Genomic DNA, 22,988 nt, shown 5'->3' with positions numbered 1-22,988 from the left:
AAAAAAATTACATAAACAGTATATAGTACATCTACTAATATCATCTACTAATATACATTGATATGTGTGTGTGTGTGTGTGTGTGTGTATCTGTGTAGTCATGTTTATAGTATACTCAGATACATGGATTTTGGTGCTATTGATTCTTGAAGGATTCCATCAAGATTGTAACAGAACCATAGCTGCACTTTTTAGAATTAATGGAAATATACTCTCTTATAATCAAATAATATAATTAGACCATATTTAGAATAAAAATAGGAATAGAATAGAATAGGATAGGATAGGATAGAATAATTTCAATTGGAAAGGACTTACAATGATCTTCGAGTCCACTGCCTAACCAGTTCAGGGCTGAGCAAAAGTTAAAGCACGTTGTTAAGGACATTGTCCAAATGTCTCTTAAACACTGGCAGGCATAGGGCAGCAACCACCACTCTAGGAAGCCTGTTCCAGTGTTTGACCACTGTATCTGAAATGTTTCCTGCTGTCAAGTCTGAATATCCCTGAGGCAGCTTTGAACCACTCTTCCATCTTCATGATCCATTCTACTGGCGTTTGCCACAGGAAGAAGGATCATTGCCTATTGCCAATTATGGAAGTACTTGTATGATTTTTTTCTTTGCTGACAATATCGAAGAAATGACAACACTGTTTCTTCCATGCTACTAATTTTTCTTCAGAATGTGCACATCAAAAACAAACTTCAAATCAGATATAGTCATTAGGCAACTGTGTGATGTGTGAAAGAAAAAAGAAAAATGCATGCTTGTAGCACATATTTCTGATCGAATTATGTATTTCTACTTTAGTGATCTGAGGTCCTCCAGTGATGTAAATTACATAAAATAATTTGTTTGTATCTTTACCCATAGATCTGGCTGACAGCAATGTACCAAAATTTGAAAGCAGGCACTTTCTTTTGGCCAGGCTCTGATGTTCAAATTAATGGAACATACCCGAACTTGTACACCATATTCAACAGGTAAGATTTAATAGGGCTTGTAATAAATTCCTGCAAATTACTCCAAAAATCCAGATTGCTATTTGACATTTGAAGGAAGGAAGTTAAGTACAGGATTTTTAAACAAGTCTGACAGATAAATGCCTTGTCACATCATCTACGTTTTGCCATGGAACTACCAAAAATAGTTGAAATTTTCAAAACAATTCAGGGGATTCACAATGAGAAAGTCAAAGGGTACTGTGTATTCTGCTCTCCTAGATGGTTTTGAAAGTTACAGCCAACTGCAAAACACTAGGAAAGCATCCTGGAACCGATTAGTAGCCACTGCTGAGCTGCGCCAATGACTGCCATATTTCCATGCATCAAATCTACACATATTATATAGGTCTTTAAAAATACTTGCACTTGAGAATAAGCTTTCAGATAACCTATAACCTAACAAAATGAACACAAACTTGGAAGCCATGGCAAGAGGCTATGGGAGACAGAAAGTAATTGAAGAGAGGATGCTGGATAGGGAAGTTACTAAAGGAAGACGAGTTCTAGATCAACTCCCTCTAGTCTTGCTTGCATGTTTAATAATGTGCACTCTGCTGCTGAATCATAGTTCTCTATGTTTTTTTTTAGCTAACTCATAGGTTCCACATGTGAAGTAACAATTACCTTCATAGTTTTTTTGTGGGGTTTTTTGTTGGTTTTTATTTGATGGTAGTGGTTGTTTGTTTGGGGTTTTTGGGGTTTTTTTTGGTTGTTTTTTGTTTGGTTGTTTTTTTTTGTTATGGAAGGCATTGTTATTAGTAAATTATTTCTAAATTTTCGTGATGATTTCAGGAAATTCCCCTGTTTCTTTGCATTTACAAAGATAATCTAAAGCAAACACATAACTGTAAGTCTCTAGATAACAGGCTTTGCAGTGATGTGTAGGATTGGTACTCAGAAAACACTTGAGTACTGTAAGTAACATGAAGCTTGTGCATGACTTTGAGGTGAAGCAGAGCTATTAATGGGTAACTTCTTTCACAGGAGAGAAAGCATGATCTCACAAAGATTTTGATGGGGATATTACTTACTTTTAAAATATGAAAGTCTAAGGTTTATACATGCTAGAAAGAATAAAAATTATTCTGACTTGTACTTTAGATTTATTTCCTGAATTTGAAATCTCTTTCTTTTGCTTGCATATATTTATAAATATATGAGTAATCCCATCAACATCACATGATTGTGTTTGCAAAATCAGGATGTGTCTAATTTACCATTAGTCAAGCAAAAATGAGAATAATAAAACTAATGACTGGTCCTTTGTTAAAATGCACTTATCAGAAAGTCTTGTTAACATAAACTTTTTTTTTTTTTTTCAGTTCAGTTATATATGAACAGAGAATTTCAAGAATATTGAAATGGCTTGATAATAACAAATCTGAGAGGTAATACTTAGTAATGTCCAAGAGACTATAGCTTAGAAAGGTTTTAATGCTTAACAATTGAAATTTCTGTAGATGAATCATCATCTCAAATGATAATTTGCAGAACTTAAATCTGTTCTATAAGAACAGCTGATAATTTTCAGGATCAGGCTGTAAATACAAAAGATGAAAAAATGAACATATTTCTGAATGGGGTGAACTGTTGTAAAAGTTTTATTTTATTGTTGTGTCCTTTTTCTTGATGCATGGCCTAGAGGAAACATGGAACATTCAGTTTCTGATCTATGGATAAAAGATTTCATATGAAAGATATTGCACAACAAAGGTTAAATATTTGATAGTAATTGCAGGAAGTAATTCAAGATGGAAATTGTATATCTGTACCGATTGTGGTGTTAATTTTGTGACATGTAAGGAAGTGAAATCTTTTATATGATAATGTACAAAATCCTAATGTGCAGGTAGGAGATGCTCTCTAGAGCCTCACTGCTCAGTCAGGAAGAGATCCTTTAGATGGTAGTTCCATTTACATCTCAAAAAGGAACAGCTTGTTCTGGTGTCTGATGTCCTGAATTTTTTCAGAGTGATTTCTGGATACTATTGAAGACACTAGGTACTGTTTTGGAAATGTAATAGCCTGTGTTGTTTAATTACAAAACTCAAAGGAAATTGAATGATTATATTTGCTGTATGGACTTTTAAGGTTTCATTTAATATTTATTTTTCAAGTAAAAGTGTTCTTTTCAAATGTTGCCTCCAAATCCTCTTAATATGCTATTCTTATTTATTTCTAACTTGAGGCCTGATTTCTACACTTTATATATCGAAGAACCAGATTCTTCTGGACATTCATTTGGACCAGTTAGTGGTGGTGTAAGTAGCTTATACTTTTCTTAGACTAAATCACACTAAAAATGGTGTTGTACTATGAATTTAAACAATTTATATACCTGCATAGTAGATTAAAAATTGCCATGGCTGTTTTATGAATTTTTACTAAGAACTTTTACTTGTGTTTGAGCCCACTGTTATGATTCCAACACTGTGTGTGAATCAAAAGAGCTGTATCCAAACAGACTAGCAGAAAACAATTTAAGATCATACTATTAGAAATAATATTAATGGTTAAGTTCAGACTGAACTTTAATTATATTGCCAAGTGATACTTGGAAGCATGTGGCCAGACAAATCCTTAGAATTGTCTTTTATTTATTCCTAACACTGTACTTCAATGTTTCTTAATTTGTAACCCAAAAATATTATATTTCTACTTGCATGCAGTCAAAACGTTCAGCCTTTAAGGATCTTAGGACTTGTGATATCAGCTCCTTCCTGGAATGGCCTTCTTTAATATATTTGAAAATGGTCTTCAGCAAAAGGCTTTGTTGTAGTAAACAAGGACAGAAAAACCAATCTTTGTAGGATAGTTTTAGGGTCCCTAAATGGAAAGGGAACTCAGGGTTTTTTTGTACATAAAGGGCTTATTGTACGTGTAATTGCATATGTGCACATTGTCCAGGCACACAAGACATTTAAGAGTGCAGCAGTTAGGAGAACAAGTAGGGTGCAAGTGCTCAAACGTGGAGCTCTCAGACTCAGTTGAGTATCACTCTTACTGTAGGACTTAGAGAAGAAATATAAGTCAGCTGTGCCAAGTAGGAAGAGGCATCCTCTGTGAACGGCTGCAGCGTGGGCTGTGCTGGATTTCTTTCCTTTTACTTCAGTGGGGGTCAGTGGTTTTTTGTAGGAAGTTTAAAGGGACTGTATGTGTGAGACAAAGGCACTGTGCCTTCTTGGATGTTATACTGGCCTTACAGATAATACACGTGTGTTAATATCTTTGAAGCACCACTTATTGTTAGTATGATGACATGTTCATAGTAGCACAAAAATAGTATTTAATGTTATAAATATGATATTTTTATATAAATTTGGGAGTGAGGAACAAATTTGGTCTGAATGTGTTCCTTTATTCCTTTCAATAAACACGTTTTAACACTTAGTTTTCCTGGAGTAGCAGAAAAAATTATTTATGAGTCTTTTTAAGTTGAATATTCTGTGGTAAAGTAGTGGAATTCTGCAGATCTATACTCTAGTGGTAATGGAAAGAGAAAAGAGGAAGCAATATTAAGAACTAGAAAACTAACAGAAAAGCTCACTTTTTTAGACTTTGATGATTGCATTTAAGTGAAAACTTGAAATCAGAAAGAAAAATTCTAATGTAACTGGTTTATCTCACAGGTAATTAAAGCCTTACAGGTAGCAGATCAAGCACTGGGGATGCTTATGGATGGACTTAAACAAAGAAACCTCCACAACTGTGTAAACCTCATTGTTTTAGCTGATCATGGTAATATATATACTTCTTTTTTCAATCTGAATTTTACAGAGTAACTGTTTTCTTCCTCTGTGTAATATATGTGCTTACTAGTTTTAATCTATTTTATAATAACTTTATCTTCCTTGCCATATATTGCACATAAAAAATAACTGTTTCTATATTGTCCTTTAGGGATGGAGAAGACCTACTGCAAACAGTTAGAATACATGACTAATTACTTCAAACAGGTTGATTTCTTCATGTATGATGGGCCTGCAGCCCGCATTCGAGCACAAAATGTTCCAAAGGACTATTTTACCTGTAAGTGGGGATAAATCCTGGGATTGCATAATCAATATAGCAGGAAATAAATATATAAATAAGGAAAATGGATAATCAGTAATAAACAGCAGAGTGAACCTTATCATCCATGGAAGTTGTTTGGGTATTTTTTGCAAGAATGACCCTTTAGATGAAATTGAAGGTTAGAAAAGCTTGTTTCAGACTCTAATTTGTATTTTCTTGGCATAGAAAGATGAAGCAAAGGTAGTTTTATTGTTTTGAACCAGAATTCAGGTCCTTTGTAAGTGCATTGCTCTTCACAGATTTCTTGTACAACATTGGCAGAGTCGATCTTTTTGAAGAAGAGAATATTTCTAACTGGGTGTACAAAGTTATAGAATCTGAACCTTAGCACAGTGGAACCTAAGCCTTGGTTGAGCCCTTTAGCTAGTGTCACAAAAGAACAGACAATTGAAACCCTGTGAGCTGACTCTGACTTGAAATAGGTACCACTGCTCCCAGACTGGAAAAAAAAAAAAGTCCCAAACCTTTCTGTGTCAGGGAATAGAATGCAGGTAAAATCATGGAAGTGCTCTGTGTATAGACTTTATAGAATTTTTAAAGTATTCTTAGAGGCATATTTCTTGCAGATCTCAAGTAAGAGCTGGGACCCTATTGCAATTTTTATTTGTCCTTTCTAATTGTATTTATACGTGTAGGCACAATATTTATACAACATAAATAAGCCTTTCCTTGGTTTAAGTAGAAAACAGTCTAAGTCAGACAGAGGCAGAGTAATGAGGGGAGGAGAAAATAATGATGTTTCGTATGTGTCTCAATCTCAATTTAATTGTTGACTTATTTCCTTTAACAGTCTTACTTTTCTGTAGGAATTTTTCTTCTGTAAAATGCTCAGATTTGCTTTTAGAAAGCTAATACCAAATGGTCAAAGTCACTCTTTGAAAATTTGGAAGGTGAAAGTACTAAGACAGACTGAAATTTTTTTCTGTGACTGTTGCTGGAAGTGGAATACAAAATGAGTACTCCAGGTCCAGCGCAATGTAAAAAAATTTATACTTCAAACAGAGGTTAGATGAAACAAAAACCCTTGGGTCTGATGATCTATCAGCTTTAGGTGTTGGCAATCATCACCATGGCAGTTTTCTACAGTCTGTCTTGACGTACCCAAAGTGCCAGGCACTTCCACAGGCACGCTTCCAGGCAGTTACCCTTGGAAGTGTAACATTCCTACGTTACTGACAGTTACTCTTGGAAACATAACATTCCTACCTGTTAAGTCTTCACAAGCTAGTAAAGAAAATCAATTTCAGAGAAAATTGAAATTTTTCTCATGAGGCTTTGGACCTTCAGCTGTTTGAATGTGTGTTAATTCATCTTTTCTTTTTAACAGTTGACTCAGAAGGAATTGTTAAAAACCTCACAGTGAGTAAATATTTTCATAACATTTCCTCATAGCTACTCTTAATAGAACTAGCACAATTTGTAAAAAAATGAGACTACAGTGCCTGTTTAAATAGTGTACTGACTCCAGTGTGTACTGTAGGAGGCAGTTCTGGAAGTTGTTCAAAGATGATGCACCAAGGTTTGCCATAGGGACCTCTGTTCAGAGCAAAAGATTTTTCTGTACTTCACTTTGAAAGAGGAGTGGTGGACTTTACATGGAGAAAGTAGGATATATCTTCATTATAAAACACAGTACAGCACAGAGATGCTTCACATGACAGGCATCTATTAGCACTGGACCACAATTGCTGCAGCTAGGCTTGGTTAAAGTAACTTTTCCACACAACAGATAATGAATTGTAGAATATGTTGCCACAAGTGTTGTAGAGGCTGGAAATAAAAATAGGAAAGGGGGATTTTAGACACATTAATACAGGACAACCCTGTAAGGGCTTATAAACATGATCCACAAGGAACCTCTGACTTAAAAAATTCCTGAAGCCTACAGGAAACCGAGCAGGTACAAGAAAGAAGCTTAATTTGATACTTGATACTTGTTCTTACACACTTCCTCTAAGTATCTGATTCTGGGAATTTTGGAGATCTGATTTGAAGCAGAGTACTAGGCGAGATGGACCTCTAGCATGAGGCAGTGTGGCTCTTTTAAGATTTTTATGATGTATCACTTAAATACTTGCCATGCTTTTATGTATGTTGCACCACCCCTGGGACCCATACTGGTACTTCTGCTTGGGTCTCTGCCATGCTGTGTGGATGTAGCACTTAAGGGCAGATCCAAGTTTGCCTGTCTCTCCCGTATTGCTCCCATGGCTCTTTGTGGGTACACTTTGACAGCTGAGCTCTGAAGGATGCAAACAAAGGAGTGCAGAACAGAGTGCCAAACAAAGGAAGTCCAAGTCTGTTTCTTTTATTGAAAGATGATGTGACAGTGCATTTTTTTTTCTTACACTGTTTTAGATAGATAATTCACTGCCTTTTTTTTTTAGTGTTCAAGATATACATTAATACATCTGGGATGAATGTGGTAGACAGACTAAAAAACTTGTAGGACAGTTGTCTTTTTGTATTTCTTTGCATTTACAATTTACAGTGAGTTAATAATTTAAACTACTTACTCTCTATGTGCTGGCATAAATTCCCCTTCTTTTCTTCATTCTTTTGTGTGACTTGTCCTAGGGCAAGCAGTAGACAGAAGTTCTAGTACTTTTAGAACAAATGCTTTCCGTTTGGAAAAATTCTGGACTCCCCATTGGGCATGTCTCTGATAAAGCACCACTAGATGTCTTCCTTTAACCTGTTTAACAGCTCAGTTACGCAATATTACACTTAGCTTTTGCCTGCCTTTGAAGTTCAAAGGCGGTGAACCTTCCTGTTTAATTTTTTTTTGATTCTGCATGCCTAGGAGCATGTCCTTTATTCACCAGCATCCAAAGCAGATGCAGGAGTAGGATACCAATGGTTGGAAATAGCAGAAGAGCTTTTCAGTGCTACATCCCCTACCTCACTATATGACGTGGAGTCTGTCGTATCAAAGAGCATTAGTGTGAGAGGAATATCACTAAATGCATGCTCTCAACCTCAGTTGAAGCTGTTACTGCTAATAGTTGCAGAGATGTGATATCTCTTGCCTTATGGGAATAGCCCAGTATCAGGATACGTCCTCTTTTCTATTCACAAATGGTTAGTGTATTTTGTCCCTCTCAAGTTCTTAGAATGAGGTATTTGGACAGAGAAGGGAATTGTGTGTTGTATATTAATTGCTGATCAACAGATTTAAAGTTGTATTTTGATTTCCTCTATTTTTCCCTTTAATTAAACCTCTTCTCCTGGGCTAGCAAACACATTGAATCCTTATTTTTCATGTGCATGGATTCCTCTATGCTTCTTCGATGACTACTGAGGCACACGTACTTCACATGTTAATCTCATTCTGTGCAGACCATACAACTCAAGTACTTAGAGGTGAAGATGTCAGATCAGACTCTAAGCACGCTATAGTTTGTACAGCCTTTGTGGTGAAAGAGGTCCACTTCTGTGGCTTAGCTACCTTGCTAACAGCATTTCCCTCAGCATTTTAGATGTTCTGTGTAGTCCCAGGGCTGGATTCCTTATCAGGAGCAACACTTCTGAAACTTTGCCATGATGCTTGCAGCCAGCTGGAATGGCTTCTAATGGCCACGTATAGTTAAGTCTTTGCAATATGTCATATGGTTATCATTAGGCTCTCAATTCCAAGCTCATTCATGGCATGCCTACTAACACAGCAGTTTTGAATGATATTAACACATTAAATGTGGATGTAAAAGCTAAGACCTTTAGCTAACAGCTGAGCAATGGACATTTACATAGCACGAGAGTACATGTTCAGGCTTGCAGCTGAAACCCTAGACCACAGTCTATGTTATGTATACTTGGCTTGCTTTGTTATTTATTGAATGGTAAAGTAACAGAATATGGCAGAAATAAACTACCAGGGAACTTTGTCTTGTAAAGTGTAACTTTACCAACTAGATGCCAGCGATATTAGTAGGAACAGATAGACTAAACACTGCTATTGAATGTCTTTCAGCCTTGGGTGTACCTTTACCTCAGTATTTGTGAACTTGGTATACATATTATATATACCATATTTTTGAACAGTTCAAAAAAAGGGCCACTTTTCCTTCCATTGCTTTCTGGACCAAAAATGACATCTGCAGATTATCTGAGAAGCTATCTGTGAATAATGGGCTCTATGATTACATTCATGTCACTAAGATGTTTGTGGTAATTTTGAATGATGGGTGGTTTTTTGAAACAGTGAAGCTCATGACTGGACTCTTTGCTCTTGCACAGTGCAAAAGCTCCCCTCAGCACTTCAAGCCCTATCTGACGCCTGACTTGCCAAAACGATTCCACTATGCTAACAACATTCGTATTGATAAAGTTCATCTTTTGGTGGATCGACAGTGGCTGGCTGTGAGGTAATATAATTTGTGCGACTGTTACCCTATTTTTTTTCATCCCATTCTCATCCTTTTTATTTCCTTCACAGACACCTCATTTCCTTTAGGCTTGTTACATTTCCATGTTTGTTAAATTTAAAATCTGTACTATGTGTAAAAAGGATACATGCCTCATACATAAAGCCAAGAATGTGTTATTAGTGTGATTCAAACTTTAATAGTCTAGTACAAGAATAATCATTATTTCAGATTAAATTTTTACCAAAAAAAAAAAAAAAAGTAAGTAAAAAGAAAGTAAAGAAATGAATACTACCTCACAGCAAAATTCTCAAAAATCACAGAATCACAGAATATGCTGGGTTGGAAATAATGCAATTAAAATTGTTATATAAAGCATTCTAGTATCTAGCCCTTTTCTTGACATTGCAGTCACCCCTCCACTGCCCTTCTGGGTTCTAAGGTTGATGGCTTCATCTGGTGCATGTGTGGATATGGCCAATGACAGTATTATGAGTCCTTCACCAGAAGGAATGTGTCCAAGTTTCTTCCTCACTCTGTGATCCGAATAGGTTCTTCCCATATGTGTGCTAACACTATAGTTTGCTCATTCTTCACTGATCTGCAAGTAAACATTACTTCTCAGTTCACTAGATGTGGTGCATTCCACAAGTGTCAGACGTACTTGTATTATCGTGCAAAGATAGGTTGATAAGGTAACAAGTTAGACATAACCACCTGGTCATTACCAAAAATTGCTGTAAGAGTGAAACATTAAAAAAATAGCTCTGAGCAAGTCAAGAGCAGTTCAGACAAGCCTTAGACCCAAGGCTTTGAAAAATCAATTCAAAATCTGTGGTGTTTGCAGCAATACTATATTTACTGAGTTACAGTATTGCAGTAGAAGCAGCATGATCCAGTTTGGAATTTCAAGACTACTAAAAGAGTAGAAAATTCCTGATCTAAATGAATATATGATTTGATTGTTTTGATGCAACCAAATAATCATCCTGGACATATAAAAAGAAATGTCCACCGAAAAATCTTATAATCACTCTTTTTTAACAATGCTCAAATGTTCAATCCTCTGAAAACAGGATGCTTGTGCTTTGTGCATTGAATTAATATGGGGTGACTATCTCTTTATCTTTCCATGTGTCTCAGCAATGGGTAAATTAAAATAAGTGTTAGTCACTATGTCAGACTATTCTGACATGTTATTAATCCTATAATCCAACCCTATACTTCCACATCTCACCTTCACCCTTCAGAATCCATGATGAAAATGCCTCGTCTTGTAAGGCAAAATTCCTTGCATTCTTATCTATATTATTCTGCAGAGGCTGGTATCAGAGTTCTCCCCTTATAAATTTTCTGTTAAAATGCAAACACCAGGGAATATAACTGTGGAATTCTTCCTAAGCAGATCACACTTGTTCTGAAACTTGTAGCTAGGTGAAGTCCTTGTTTCAAAAGTAGCCATTTTTTCAATTTATTTTGAAAACATTGTTTCACTGTACACTTATAGCCACCTAGGATAATTTATTTCTGTCCATAGCAATTTCTGTTACAGGAGAAAGACATCTTCATAAAAATGAACACTATAATGAGCAGTAAGTACTGCAATATTATGTCAGAGTCAGTTCTTAAGACATGATCCAGAGTCCAATGCGTCACAATGACTGTTATTAACTGGTTCTATTTGTGCCATTTTTATTTACACTCTGTGGTGGTTTCTCCTTAGGGATGAAAGTTACACATTTTGTGATGGGGGTAACCATGGCTATAACAATGAATTTAAAAGTATGGAGGTAAGATGATTTCTATTCAAGTCTTGCACTTTATTAAATACAAAATCATGGTTTGCTGGGTAAACCACCAGAATACAGAATATATGACAGTTTTTGCAGTGTGCTTTTTCTTCTATGTCAACAAGATATGTAAACTGTTAACACACATTCTACGTCCACATATTTGTGTTGCCTTCCATCCGTATGTACAAGGGCTACTTCATTGGGGTCCTGTAGTAAAACCTCTCTGGGCTTACCTTAGCTGCTGGGAGCCAGGTAGACTACAGTAAATCAAGTACACCATGTTTAGCTACGGGACACTGAATTCTTTTGTTATTTCATTCTTCTACCAAGACAATGACTGAAAAATCTCCATAGGCTCTGGATGTTCACCTAAGCATCTGAAAGCCTGTATACTTAAATAAGCCAAATCTCATTGTCTGTACTTATCTTACAAGAGTTAATCATATCATCAGTACAAAAAAGTTAGTGTAGTTTCATCTAATTTTCATTTCTGTTTACAATGAAAATATTTTGAGGTTTTGAGCTTTTGATTTTTCATGTACTTTCTGTGATGTGAACCTTTAAATATTATCAAGCATACCACTACATGTCCCATATTCTGTGTCCAAGAATCAAATTCTTCCAGATCTTCACAACTTTTTTAAAACCAAATGTCAGTATACTGATCAGAATGACACTGAATGTTTGTATGGAAAGAAAAGGTAAATTCTGGTTACCCTGGAAACATTAATCATAGAAAACCTTATGCTGGTGGCACAATGACCAATGCAATTTTTTTCTTTATAAAGGAGCAAATGTCATCTTTCTAAAATAAGTTAAAAATTCCTTTTCTATTATGGAAACATAATATTGCTTTAGAACAGGTCATTGCCCTTTTTAGTCATGTTTCCTGTGTCTTATGGCAGAGAGCTTAGGAGGGTTATAAAGTAGTAGAAACTACTGTGAGATTGTATGTAGTGTCAGTGTTTTGCTACAATGCTTGCAAACTCCAACAAGGAGTAAGGATGTAAGTTTTTGCTGAGCTTGGAATGGGTCTCCACAGTTCCCTGCTGATGCTTTAGCCATGGCTATAGACTCTTGAGTGACCCAAAGACTTAAGAATGCAATGAGTTTTAAAAAAAAAGCCCCCCAAACCCAAACAAGAGTTCAAAGTATATAGTTCAAAGTATCTTGCTAAATGAATATATGTTTTGCAGTTTTCTTCAAATTATATGCAATGGCCAAAATTTACCTTCTTTACCAGAACAATCCTGTATTTTTAACTTTTGTGACTGCAGAAAGACAATTTTGTTTCATTGTCCCAGTTTCCATAAAATGCAACTGAATTATTTTTGAATTTTGATTCCTTTAGATGACCTTTTTTTTTTTTAATAATAATCTAGGCTATATTCTTAGCACATGGCCCAAGCTTTAAAGAGAAAACAGAAGTCGATGCTTTTGAAAACATAGAGGTTTACAATCTTATGTGTGGTAAGTAGAAACAATCCAGTACTTGAGATAATAAACTGTTTTCAAATACCAGTGTTATAAGTGCTAAAAGAAGAGTAACTAAAAATTCAGTGAATTCATTCAGAAATTAGATTTTTCCCACAAAACACTAAAGAAATGCTCTTATGCCTTCTGTACAGTGCTAAAATGTTAGCTGCCAAAAGTTGTTCTGCTTTGAAGGTTTTTTCTGTTTGCAGAAGAATTCCATTAAAGAATCAGAGAGAACAATACCTACCATGTGGGCTTGCTGTTGAAATGATGCCTGAGGAATTGTGGGATAAGAATCTTGTAGCTTGTAACGTATGAGGGATCGTTGCAGTCCTGGCAATGAGCAATTATGAAGTATGTGCCTCAGGAAATATGGATTAAAGCATCACAGAAAAATGCAATAGGCTAGGATGCTTCACAGTATAACGCAGTTGCAATCACATTTGTACTCCACATTAAATCATCTAACCTTGTGAATGTTATGGAAATGTATGAAACTATACCAACAGTACTTAAGTCTATAATTACCAAATTTTGATGCAGTGGAAGATAGCAAAGAACCCCCCTACCTAGAAAATTGCAGGTTGATGGGAGTAGTTACCATCATAGTTTAGATAATGGAAAAAGTTATGACTTCTACATTTAGAATGCATAGGAGGTGTGTAGAATTGCAAAGTGAGTGACTTTTGAAAATGCCATTTTAGTCTTCAAATATGTTTACAAATTTCAAATGTTCCAACAGATTTGCTGCGTATAACACCAGCACCAAACAATGGAACACATGGCAGCTTGAATCACCTCTTAAGAAAACCTTTTTACAGTCCTTCACATCCAAAAGAAGAATCGCCTCCTTCTTCGTGTCAAGTTTCCAGTTTGATTCCTGAAGATACACTGGGATGCACATGCATGCATGTAAATAGGGACTTCTGGTATCATTTTCAAGTGTGTTCTGCTTTCTTTGTTTTTTCCTAAACTGTGGATTAATTCTGAATGATTCTCTTATACTTTACAGATGCCAGAAGAAACACTAAATGAGAGGTTAAATCTCACTACAGAGGAAAGTAAGTAACAAAATTGAAAAGTACATCAGTACTTTTAAATCTATACTTGGTTTATATTTTATGTAGTTGGTATCAGTGGGGATTTTTGCAATGTTAATTACAGTTGGGAGTGAAGTAGGAAAGCCAAGTCAGAAGCATACCTTTTTTCCTTTTTCCTTTGTGTTTCTTTAAAGAATGCCAAAGGATACTGTTATAGCAACATATATATATAAGAATAGGATCTGAATTCCATTAAAATCTTGGAAAAAATTATACAGGTTCCAGTGGTCTTTGGAGAAAATCTGAGTACCTCCAGCCTATACGTTGTAACTCTTGTTTCCTACCTTGTATCCGTAACTTTGTCTTTCTCTAATCAAAAATTCCCATAGATATTTCTGTGTGCTTTTTTGTGGTTTCTGGAAATTTTAGGAAACATTGTAATGCTTCTTAGCCAAATAAGATGTCATTTTCACTGCACTCCAAGATAAGTTCAATATATATATATTGGTATGAGATTTCAAAGAAACAAGAATTTAAAAATCTAGTACAGTGGCTTTTGTACATTAAACATAATAAGAAAACTATTTTCTACATTTTTTATTCCACTCATAAACTAAAAGCTTAAAGAAACATATATCCATGTTTACTGGTGTTTTTTATTTCTATTTATTAAAATTTTAATTTAAATTCTTTTCTCTTCTCTCCTAAACTTTTGTGCCATCCAATATGTTAGAGAAGAATAAATCAATAATTATTGTTTAAATTTTAGTAAAGAAGGCAAGCTCACATCATTTGCCATATGGGAGACCCAAAGTTCTTCAGAAGAAAAATGTATACTGCCTTCTATCCCATCATCAGTATGTGAGTGGATACAGCTATGATATCTGGATGCCACTGTGGACTGCATACACTGTGAATAAGCCTGTAGGTTATCATATATCTGTACTATTCTTAAATATGTGATATAATGGTTTGAAAATGGGGTCCGTTCATCAGGAATCCTGGTTAAGTACTGATGGCCTAAGGCCCTTACGTCTGAAAATGAAAAGTGTCTTTGATATCATTTAAATTTCAGCTACCTTAAAATATAATTTTAAAAAAGTGAGAATGGCCATTTTTTAGGTATAGAAGAATAGAGCTGCTGATAAGCTGGTTCCCTTCAGCCTGTTCCGTGAAAGGGATATGCTGTCAACACAGTGCTCCAACTTGCCCATCAGTTCCTGAGGAAAAGCAGGCTGTGATTTCCAAAATCAGAAGCTTTTAAGCTTTCCTAAGAGTATCGTGATCTTTTTCCTATTTGGAAAAAAATTCGGAAAAAATTTCCTATTTCTTTTTCCAAACTCTTCAAGACAGTTTGTACTAATGCATATTTCTGTATGTTCTGCTTATTTGCTCTCTGTTACATGATATCATTTCTGAAAAATGTGATTATAGTTGAATGAACTTCTCAGGGTTCAAGGATATGTAGCTCCAGAATAAATGGTTTGAGTTTTCAGGGTCAGTAAACTAGTGGACATTCATGGGCTTATCTTCCCCCATAATTTGACCCTTTTTCTAAGTTGTCTTGAGGAAATAACTTCTACATTGATTTTCCTGTCTGAAGAGGTCTGTTACTGATGTCTATGAGATATCTTATTTTATCAGCACAAATATGGGGAAATAACAGACCATAAAAAAGTTAAAGCTGTTGTTTAATATCACAGCTTAATCATTAAGTTTAAAATACTAGTTTCTTCTGTGACCCTGATCCATTAAGCTTGCCTTACTGATTTGGACACTATAAAGGACAAATTGCTCAAATGAATTGGATATCAGATTTGCACTTGGATATACATTTGCTTAACAATGACATGTGATGTGCTCAGGTGGCAAAGAAAGACTTTTGTATTATATATTTCATTCCATGTTATATATATGTTTTCCATTAATATACAACCTGATCATAATATGGGCATCTGAAAGAATTTTGACAAAGAAAGTAAGAAATTTAAATCCAGGAGTACAAAGAGGCACAAGAAGAACATTCTAGTTCTTTATTTCTACTTGGTTTTAACCAGTCAAAATAAACAATCTACTGAAAATCAATTTAGATGTTTATTCTGTTTATAAAGGTATAAAACAAATAAATATGTTCAATTCTAACAAAAATTAAAATAAATTATATGAAATCTATATGTACAGGATGAAAAAGAAAATGCAGTTAAACACGGAAAAGCATATTCAGATTATTTAGTTAATGCTATTGCAAAATTCTGAAAAAAAGGTTGTAGAAAAGGTTATAGGAACAAAAGTTAAGGTTATAGAAACAACTAAACACATCAGAATCACTTTTGGCCAGATCTTATCTAGTGCGCATGTTAACATGTCTCAGTGAACTTAGTGAAACTAGCCAGTAAAATGTACCAAATTTACTATGAATTTCTTTAGATATAACTCTTCAGCAGCACAGATTCTTATGGAGACAGCATCCTCAGATGCTAAGATGAGATGATAGTGTCATTTTTGTATACTAGCTGCTTTCCAGGAGGATGTGACATCAAGTTTGTGTTTCCAGAAATATGTAAAAGTGACAAATGAGTCAAATGTCATCTGTTTTTGCCTAAGGTATAACCTTATTTTGCTACTACAATTTTACATGCTGCATAAGGATTTCCCTGAATTACCTAAAAACAGAAGTAGAGGAAAAACACTATCCAGAAAACATTAGTATCCCTTACTTGCAGTGACCTGATTCACTATGAAAATAGGAGAAGATTCAATGAAGTCCATTCTAGAAAATTAAAACCATACAAAGCATTGGCTTAGCCACAGCCGTGGGTGTAATACCTTTTTATTTTTTTCCTTTTCACAGGAAAACACATCTTCTCTTCCTCCCACTGTTTCAGACTGTCTGCGGGCTGATGTTAGAATCCCGGCTGCTCAGAGCCAAAATTGTTCCAACTACCCAGAAGGGCTGACCTTCACCCGCAGTTTCCTCTATCCTCCCAGTGAGCATGGTTCTTTTTATAGCTAGACCTTAGAAAGTCTTAATCAGCTGGATGTGGGTTTATGTTTAAACATATACCCAAACACCAAAAAAACCTTCTTTTGGATCAGCATGTTGGGCAGAAAAAGGTTTCCAGTGTTTGCAGACTGACTAAAAGCAGGACAACTGCTACTTGTATCCAAATATTTTCAGTTTAGAATATTTAAGTTTTTCTTTAAAAAATGGAACAACTTGAACGTGATGAAAACTGGTTGGAAAGATGTAAAGGGTTAGAAGGAAGGGCTATGCCTTTTCCTCTGCATAAATATTAACTTCCTATTGTCAAAGTTGATAATTATTATTTATTGAACAGATTGTACAAACAAATAAGGTGATATGTTTGCAGTAGGATCATATGCTCATGCTCAAATATAAAATGTAATTGAATTACATATACCTGCAATTCTTAGTGATATATTGCCTTTGTATAGTATTCCATTCATTTATACTTTGGTCTTTTTATATAGACTTCAATTCCTCTGCTGTTGAACAGTATGATGCCTTACTTACCAGCAATATTGTTCCCATGTATAGAGCTTTCAGAGGTAGGTTGCAAGATTTATATTAATTATGATTAGTTTTCTGTAACTCTGGATTTGATAAAGCTATCACAAGGACTTAAAAACATATATGTATGGCCTGCTGTATATCCAGATGTTGTGAAAATACATTTAAAACTTTTGAAAACTTTTGAAAAGAACATGTTTGCAATGTTGAAACACACTTACATGAGTTATTTTTTTTTCTGTGTACAGTCCTGTCTGATCTCTGCTTAGGTGTACCTGTTCACTTTTCAATTTTCTCTTCATCTACCAACATGAAATGATAGCTAGGAAACTCTCATAAAAATATCCCCTTGGGAAAATGCCCAAGGTGAATGAAAATGGCACTTTTTCCTTTTGCAAAATCTCAAGAGAAGGCAGAACACAATTTGTAAACAGTGTCCTGATAAAGTGCCTGTTTCATCAAGCAGAAACTCAAACCAGATCATATTAATCTTGGAATAGTTTTTCTATAATAGATCTTTCAATTATACAAATGTAATAAGCTACATTAACTTTTCTAATCAAGCCTGACTCACATTTGTTTGTAATCACTGATAAGAAATTTTCTACAACTACATGTCATCCTGTTTTACTCTTAGGCCTGGACTCATTTTCTTAGAAAAGAGGTAAAAAGAGGAATTGTGTAAGGCAAAAGCTGGAGAAAAAGCAGTGATGTAACTAGCTTTCTAATGCATTCAGACCTCATTATGAAAATTTTTTCCAAGTAGAACTATGAGAATTTCTCTAGACCATGAAGAGGAAAATCAGTAGGATATGCTCTCAACCCTCAAAACACATTTGTTCTTTTTTGCCATGCTAGTTATAAATATTTGATTAGCCTCACTAGTTTATATCTTACAAACTGTGTTTTCTCTAATGACATCTGTGAAATAGGCCAAATTTGTCTAGTGATATTAGATGCGAGTTCTGTAGAGTTAAACTGACTCTCAGGTGGTGAATATTTCCTCACAAAACCATTATCTCAGTTCCTACCAATTGTAATATACCAACAAATAGAGCAGAAATGAATGACCTCTCAGCTCTAGAATTGTAGCTCAATTTCAGATTGAATGCATTATATCTCCAGTTGTGCAATTTACCTTGCAGAACTAGAATAGCATTTACTGTGCCTCTTTCAATGGTGAGTGAGAATATGTCCCTTCTGATGAAATCCAAGTTTTGTGTAACAAAGAGTTGATTTTACAGGCAGTTGACTTCTGAATTTTTTATCATTAATCTATGGCAAAAAGAGAAATATGTTTTTTTTTTAGTGGTGAAATGACTTCAAATTTATATTAATTATGCTTTCATTTTCTTTTAATGACAGACATATGGGACTATTTCCATAATGTGCTTCTTCAGCAGTATGCTAGAGAAAGGAATGGTGTAAATGTTATCAGTGGACCAGTGTTTGATAACAATAATGATGGCCATTTTGATAGTCTTGATGAAATTAAGCAGTAAGTACACAAAAAAGCCAGAAGTCAAATTCTGTATTATTTCCACTGTGTTTCCACCTAAGCAAGTTATTATTTAAAAGTAAAAATAAAGAAATATCATGGAGATATTATTTATATATAATATATATGGAATATTCTCTTTATAATCCTACATCTACTATTACTCATAAAACAGCAAATACTCTTGCAAACAGATACACTACTGTGGAAGTTGAAGCTCCAGTAAAGAGTAAAAAAGCTTTGCAGATACATATGTATCTCTCTACACAGGCACAGATACAGACCAGTAATTAGTTTCCCAAGTTTTATGCCTTAGATTTTGGGCCTCTGCGACAGAAATATAGGAGAATATATGGCATCTAATTATGCAGAAGAGATGCTTAACTGTAATTTTCTCACTTTCATGTTGTGCTTGCTCACGTATTTGTTGTTTTTTCCTTTGTATCTAACTGGTGTGTTTTATCAAAGATCAGATTTCTGTGTTTGCCTTCACTGAATTGTGTAACTGGGAATGCAAAATGTAGCATTCCTGAGAGGTACTTTTGCATAGCTATGACTTACACAGCTCACTTCAACATCTGACATGTTCGAGGTACACATAAAAGATAAAGACTGTTTATTTATGTTAGTGATAAGGACAAAGGGAAGAAAAAACAGAATTAGAACTACAACTTAGATTAAGGAAAATGCCTTGTGACAGTAAGAGCGTTTATGCAGTAGAAAGGTGCTGACAAATCTGCACAGCTGAATCTGTCACTGGAGATGTTTTATTCAAGGCTAGACTTCATACCACATCTGTTAAAAATGGTTTGAGAACAGGAAAATCAGCTCTACCATGCAGTAGGAGCGTGGAAGGGAGGAGAAACTACAACTTCCTTCCAAGCAGAATGCTGTAATACCCAGCTGACCGCATAATGTTGCCTACAGTTTGGAATAAGCATGTTTTATTCAGCATGGTTAGTCAGTCATACAAAGCAGCATAATGATTTCAGGGATGGTGTTTTGTTGAATACTGAAGATATACAGAAAGCTTGGGAAGCGTTCAGCTCCTCATCAGTTTATACACAAAAGTGACCATGTTCACAGAATAGTCAGAAAAGGGTGGCAAAGACATTTTCAATTGGTTATCCTAAGCTGGTTTCTATAGCACATAGCCACAACTCATAATTCTGGCATTTCTTGGCATTTCTGGCAAGGAACCTGAAGTTAATTTTCTCATCACTCTTCTCCAATTCATGTGGTTGAAATTCTTAGTGTAATGAAGGGCAAATATGATGTTCTATCCTGCCTGTTCCAGATGTAGATATCCCTGGTTTTGTAAAAATTAGTATTGACCTGTAAGCAGTCCTATTGGTTTCAGTGGGACTGCTTGTAGCAGAAGGAATAATCCATGCGTGCTTGCTGTTCATGAAATAGAGATAGTGAAGCTGCCTATTCCATCAGGTATTTTTTTTTTTTTTGTTTTTTTTTTTTTCAACTATAAAAGAAATTTGGGGCCTCTGGTGGTCTAGTGGTTAGAGTGTCTGACTCTCACCTCTGCGACCCGGGTTCGATTCCCGGCCCCCTGGGCAGGTGGAGCTCGTCAGCCGTGGAAGGCAATCCACCTAAGAGAAGGTCACTCTAAACAAACCTACATCCTGGGGACCTCACTGCCACTGTCCAAGCTTTGCTCGGCCCCGGCAGATGAACCTCAGGACTAAAGGGTGGGCTCAGTTCAGCGCACGCTGTGTCTCACCTAAAAATCCACTGCGCAGGCTGGAAGGGTTAATGACCTTTCCCAAAAATCTTCGCTCGCGAAGACTGGCCATAAATAAAAGAAATTTAGTCATATGGTATTGAAAGATCTATGTTGAGAAAAAGTCTATACATTGTTAATGGCATCAGTGGTTTTAATACTTGATAGTGCAATGAATGTCTTAATTGATGTTTATTTTGTAGGTATGTAAACAATACAGAAATCCCTGTCCCAACCCATTACTTTGTGGTTCTGACTAGCTGCAAGAACAAGTCCTATACTCCACTGAACTGTTTAGGGTCCTTGGATGCTTCATCTTTTATCATTCCTCACCGACCTGACAACACTGAAAGCTGTGCTGTAAGTATAGTTCTATGCTCCTGTGTGCCAATGAGCTTTGTGAACTGATTCCCATTGGAATCCAGTCATCAGGAGAGTCTTTTTAATTAATTCATTCCAAATGGGTTGAGAGTGAGTTGAGAGTCAAAAAACAATGACTGGAAGAGCAAGAAGCTCCAGTAGAGGTAGCCTGAAACTAATCAGCCAATAGGAAGCAAAGAAGAAGAAAGGAAGGTGTGACAAGGTTTGTATTGGAAACACTGTCACCTAGAACAGCCAAGAACAGCAGTACAGGCAACAGGGTAATGAGATAGCTTTATGGAAGATTATAGCATAAACTTACTCCAGAGGTGTTAAAGGACTTCAATGTAGCTAGAAGAATTCCTTCAATCATTTGTTCCATCTCTATGAGAAATTGGACAGCAGGCATTTAGATGGATGGTTCTGCAGTTGAAATTCATACTTGGATTAAATAAAATCTATGTTTAGCACTAACAGTGTAAATCCCATGTTTTGTAGCAAACAAAACAAGTTATCTGAGTCTAATATGTATTGTTGTGCCAGCTGAGTATCTATTCTGCAAACTCTGGATTGCAGAAGGTTCCTAAACTCAGTGTGTGTATTACAGAGTCTCCAGACACAAAAATAGAGCTGCATGGACTTGAACTGGCTCTTAAAGCCAGTTTTTAGTTTATTTATAACTTTGAACTCATAACTCAACACAGGTGCAAGTTTGTGCTACTTGGAAACAACTTCTGTGTCTCCTCATTTGTAATCCACAACTTACCAGTGATCCTTTTGGTAGTTAAGAGTTGACTAACTGTACAAAATAAATAATTAGAATTAATTAGTTAGCCTTTATAATTTGGAAATTACTTGTTATTTCTAAAGTTTAGCAAACCCCCCCAAAATTGTTGCACTTCATATTCATTGTATCTTGCAGTAACATAAATTTTGTGAGCCATTTGTGTTAGAAGCAGATATTATTAATGGAAAAGCAAATTGCCATCTCTTTGCAAAAAAACCCCCTTTGTAGTAAAAGAGCTGAACAGTAACATTTTTGATTGATTAGTGGTTACATTTTCATTGTTTTCTCCGTCTAGCTAGCAACTATTATTGCTGTACAACAATCAAGACAGCTGTTGTAAGGACTGTGTTCAGGTTGTCAGGTGCCTGTTGTTGGACTAGCCTGAGCACTGCAGCTGTTGTATACTGTAACTAAAACTATCCCTACTTGTGTGTTTAAAACATGACTCATATGTACTTAGTAGTTAAAGGTACACTTGCCATTTCAGCACAATTTGCTTCTTTGTGGTTTTGAAAATGGGGAGGTGGGAAGAGGAGACATCCATTTGATTCTGTTTAAATGAGATACCTAAAAGCAAGGCTGTAAAGATGCCTAGGAAAACCCGAAAGAAGTTTTACCAACTGAAGGCCTTTAGCCTGTCAAACTAGTTCAAACACTGGTAATTGCCTAGCATCACCACCAAACAACAGAGTGCCTTTTTTGTGTTATAACGTTGTTCTTGTTTGTTTTGACAGGAAAATAAGACACTTTCCGAATGGGTCGAAGAAAGAGTTCAGGCTCATTCTGCACGTGTTCGGGATGTGGAGTTGCTAACTGGGCTTGACTTTTACCAGGAAAGAAATGAACCCATCTCTGAGATCTTAAAGCTAAAGACATTTTTGCCAATATTTGAGACTGAAAATGACTGAGTACCTGTGAAAAAAGTGTCAGCATATAGAAGAAAGAAAATTTAAGTGATTTCACTTTTTTCTTTGCTAAAGTATGCAGGAAACATGACTCCAGCTCTCCTATAGGAAAACACACTTAGAGGAGATAATTTCTTTTTTTAAATTTGTGTTTTTTGGTCAAGGGTTTTGTGCCAATAGAAATTGAATAAAAAATATGAATAAAAATTACCTAAAGTGAATTGAATCATCATTGTTGAGCCAGGCTTTCAAAATACAGATTATATTTTTATTATATAAAAATTAATATACAACATTATATAAAATACACAATATAAAATATTAATATAGATATTTTATTAGTCATGGGGAAAAACCCAAACCTGCAAAAGGAACGTATGTTATAATAGAGAGATGCCAGAATTCTAGACTGTATAGA

General features: G+C 35.4%; 1 protein-coding gene across 1 annotated transcript in view; it reads left to right on the top strand.

Annotated features, from left to right (window-relative positions):
- Positions 1-22,780, top strand: part of ENPP3 (ectonucleotide pyrophosphatase/phosphodiesterase 3) — a 37,425-nt gene extending 14,645 nt beyond the window's left edge. Inside the window, exons 9-25 of the mRNA XM_027752119.2 lie at positions 876-985; positions 2,329-2,394; positions 3,195-3,267; positions 4,636-4,744; positions 4,907-5,035; positions 6,408-6,439; positions 9,317-9,444; positions 11,168-11,234; positions 12,620-12,707; positions 13,456-13,625; positions 13,726-13,774; positions 14,523-14,677; positions 16,605-16,740; positions 17,246-17,323; positions 18,651-18,783; positions 20,722-20,878; positions 22,400-22,780. Of these exons, the coding sequence (XP_027607920.1) occupies positions 876-985; positions 2,329-2,394; positions 3,195-3,267; positions 4,636-4,744; positions 4,907-5,035; positions 6,408-6,439; positions 9,317-9,444; positions 11,168-11,234; positions 12,620-12,707; positions 13,456-13,625; positions 13,726-13,774; positions 14,523-14,677; positions 16,605-16,740; positions 17,246-17,323; positions 18,651-18,783; positions 20,722-20,878; positions 22,400-22,573 (1,854 nt within the window). The 3' untranslated portion in view covers positions 22,574-22,780. The remainder of the gene's footprint in view (positions 1-875; positions 986-2,328; positions 2,395-3,194; positions 3,268-4,635; positions 4,745-4,906; positions 5,036-6,407; positions 6,440-9,316; positions 9,445-11,167; positions 11,235-12,619; positions 12,708-13,455; positions 13,626-13,725; positions 13,775-14,522; positions 14,678-16,604; positions 16,741-17,245; positions 17,324-18,650; positions 18,784-20,721; positions 20,879-22,399) is intronic.
- Positions 22,781-22,988: the final 208 nt, after the last annotated feature.

The sequence above is a fragment of the Pipra filicauda genome, unplaced genomic scaffold (genome assembly GCF_003945595.2).
Source record: "Pipra filicauda isolate LSUMZ 115617 unplaced genomic scaffold, ASM394559v2 scaffold23_size5868930_pilon, whole genome shotgun sequence".
NCBI lineage: Eukaryota > Metazoa > Chordata > Aves > Passeriformes > Pipridae > Pipra > Pipra filicauda.
The sequence above is the reverse complement of the archived record's forward strand: the minus strand, read 5'-3'. Positions and strand labels throughout refer to the sequence as shown.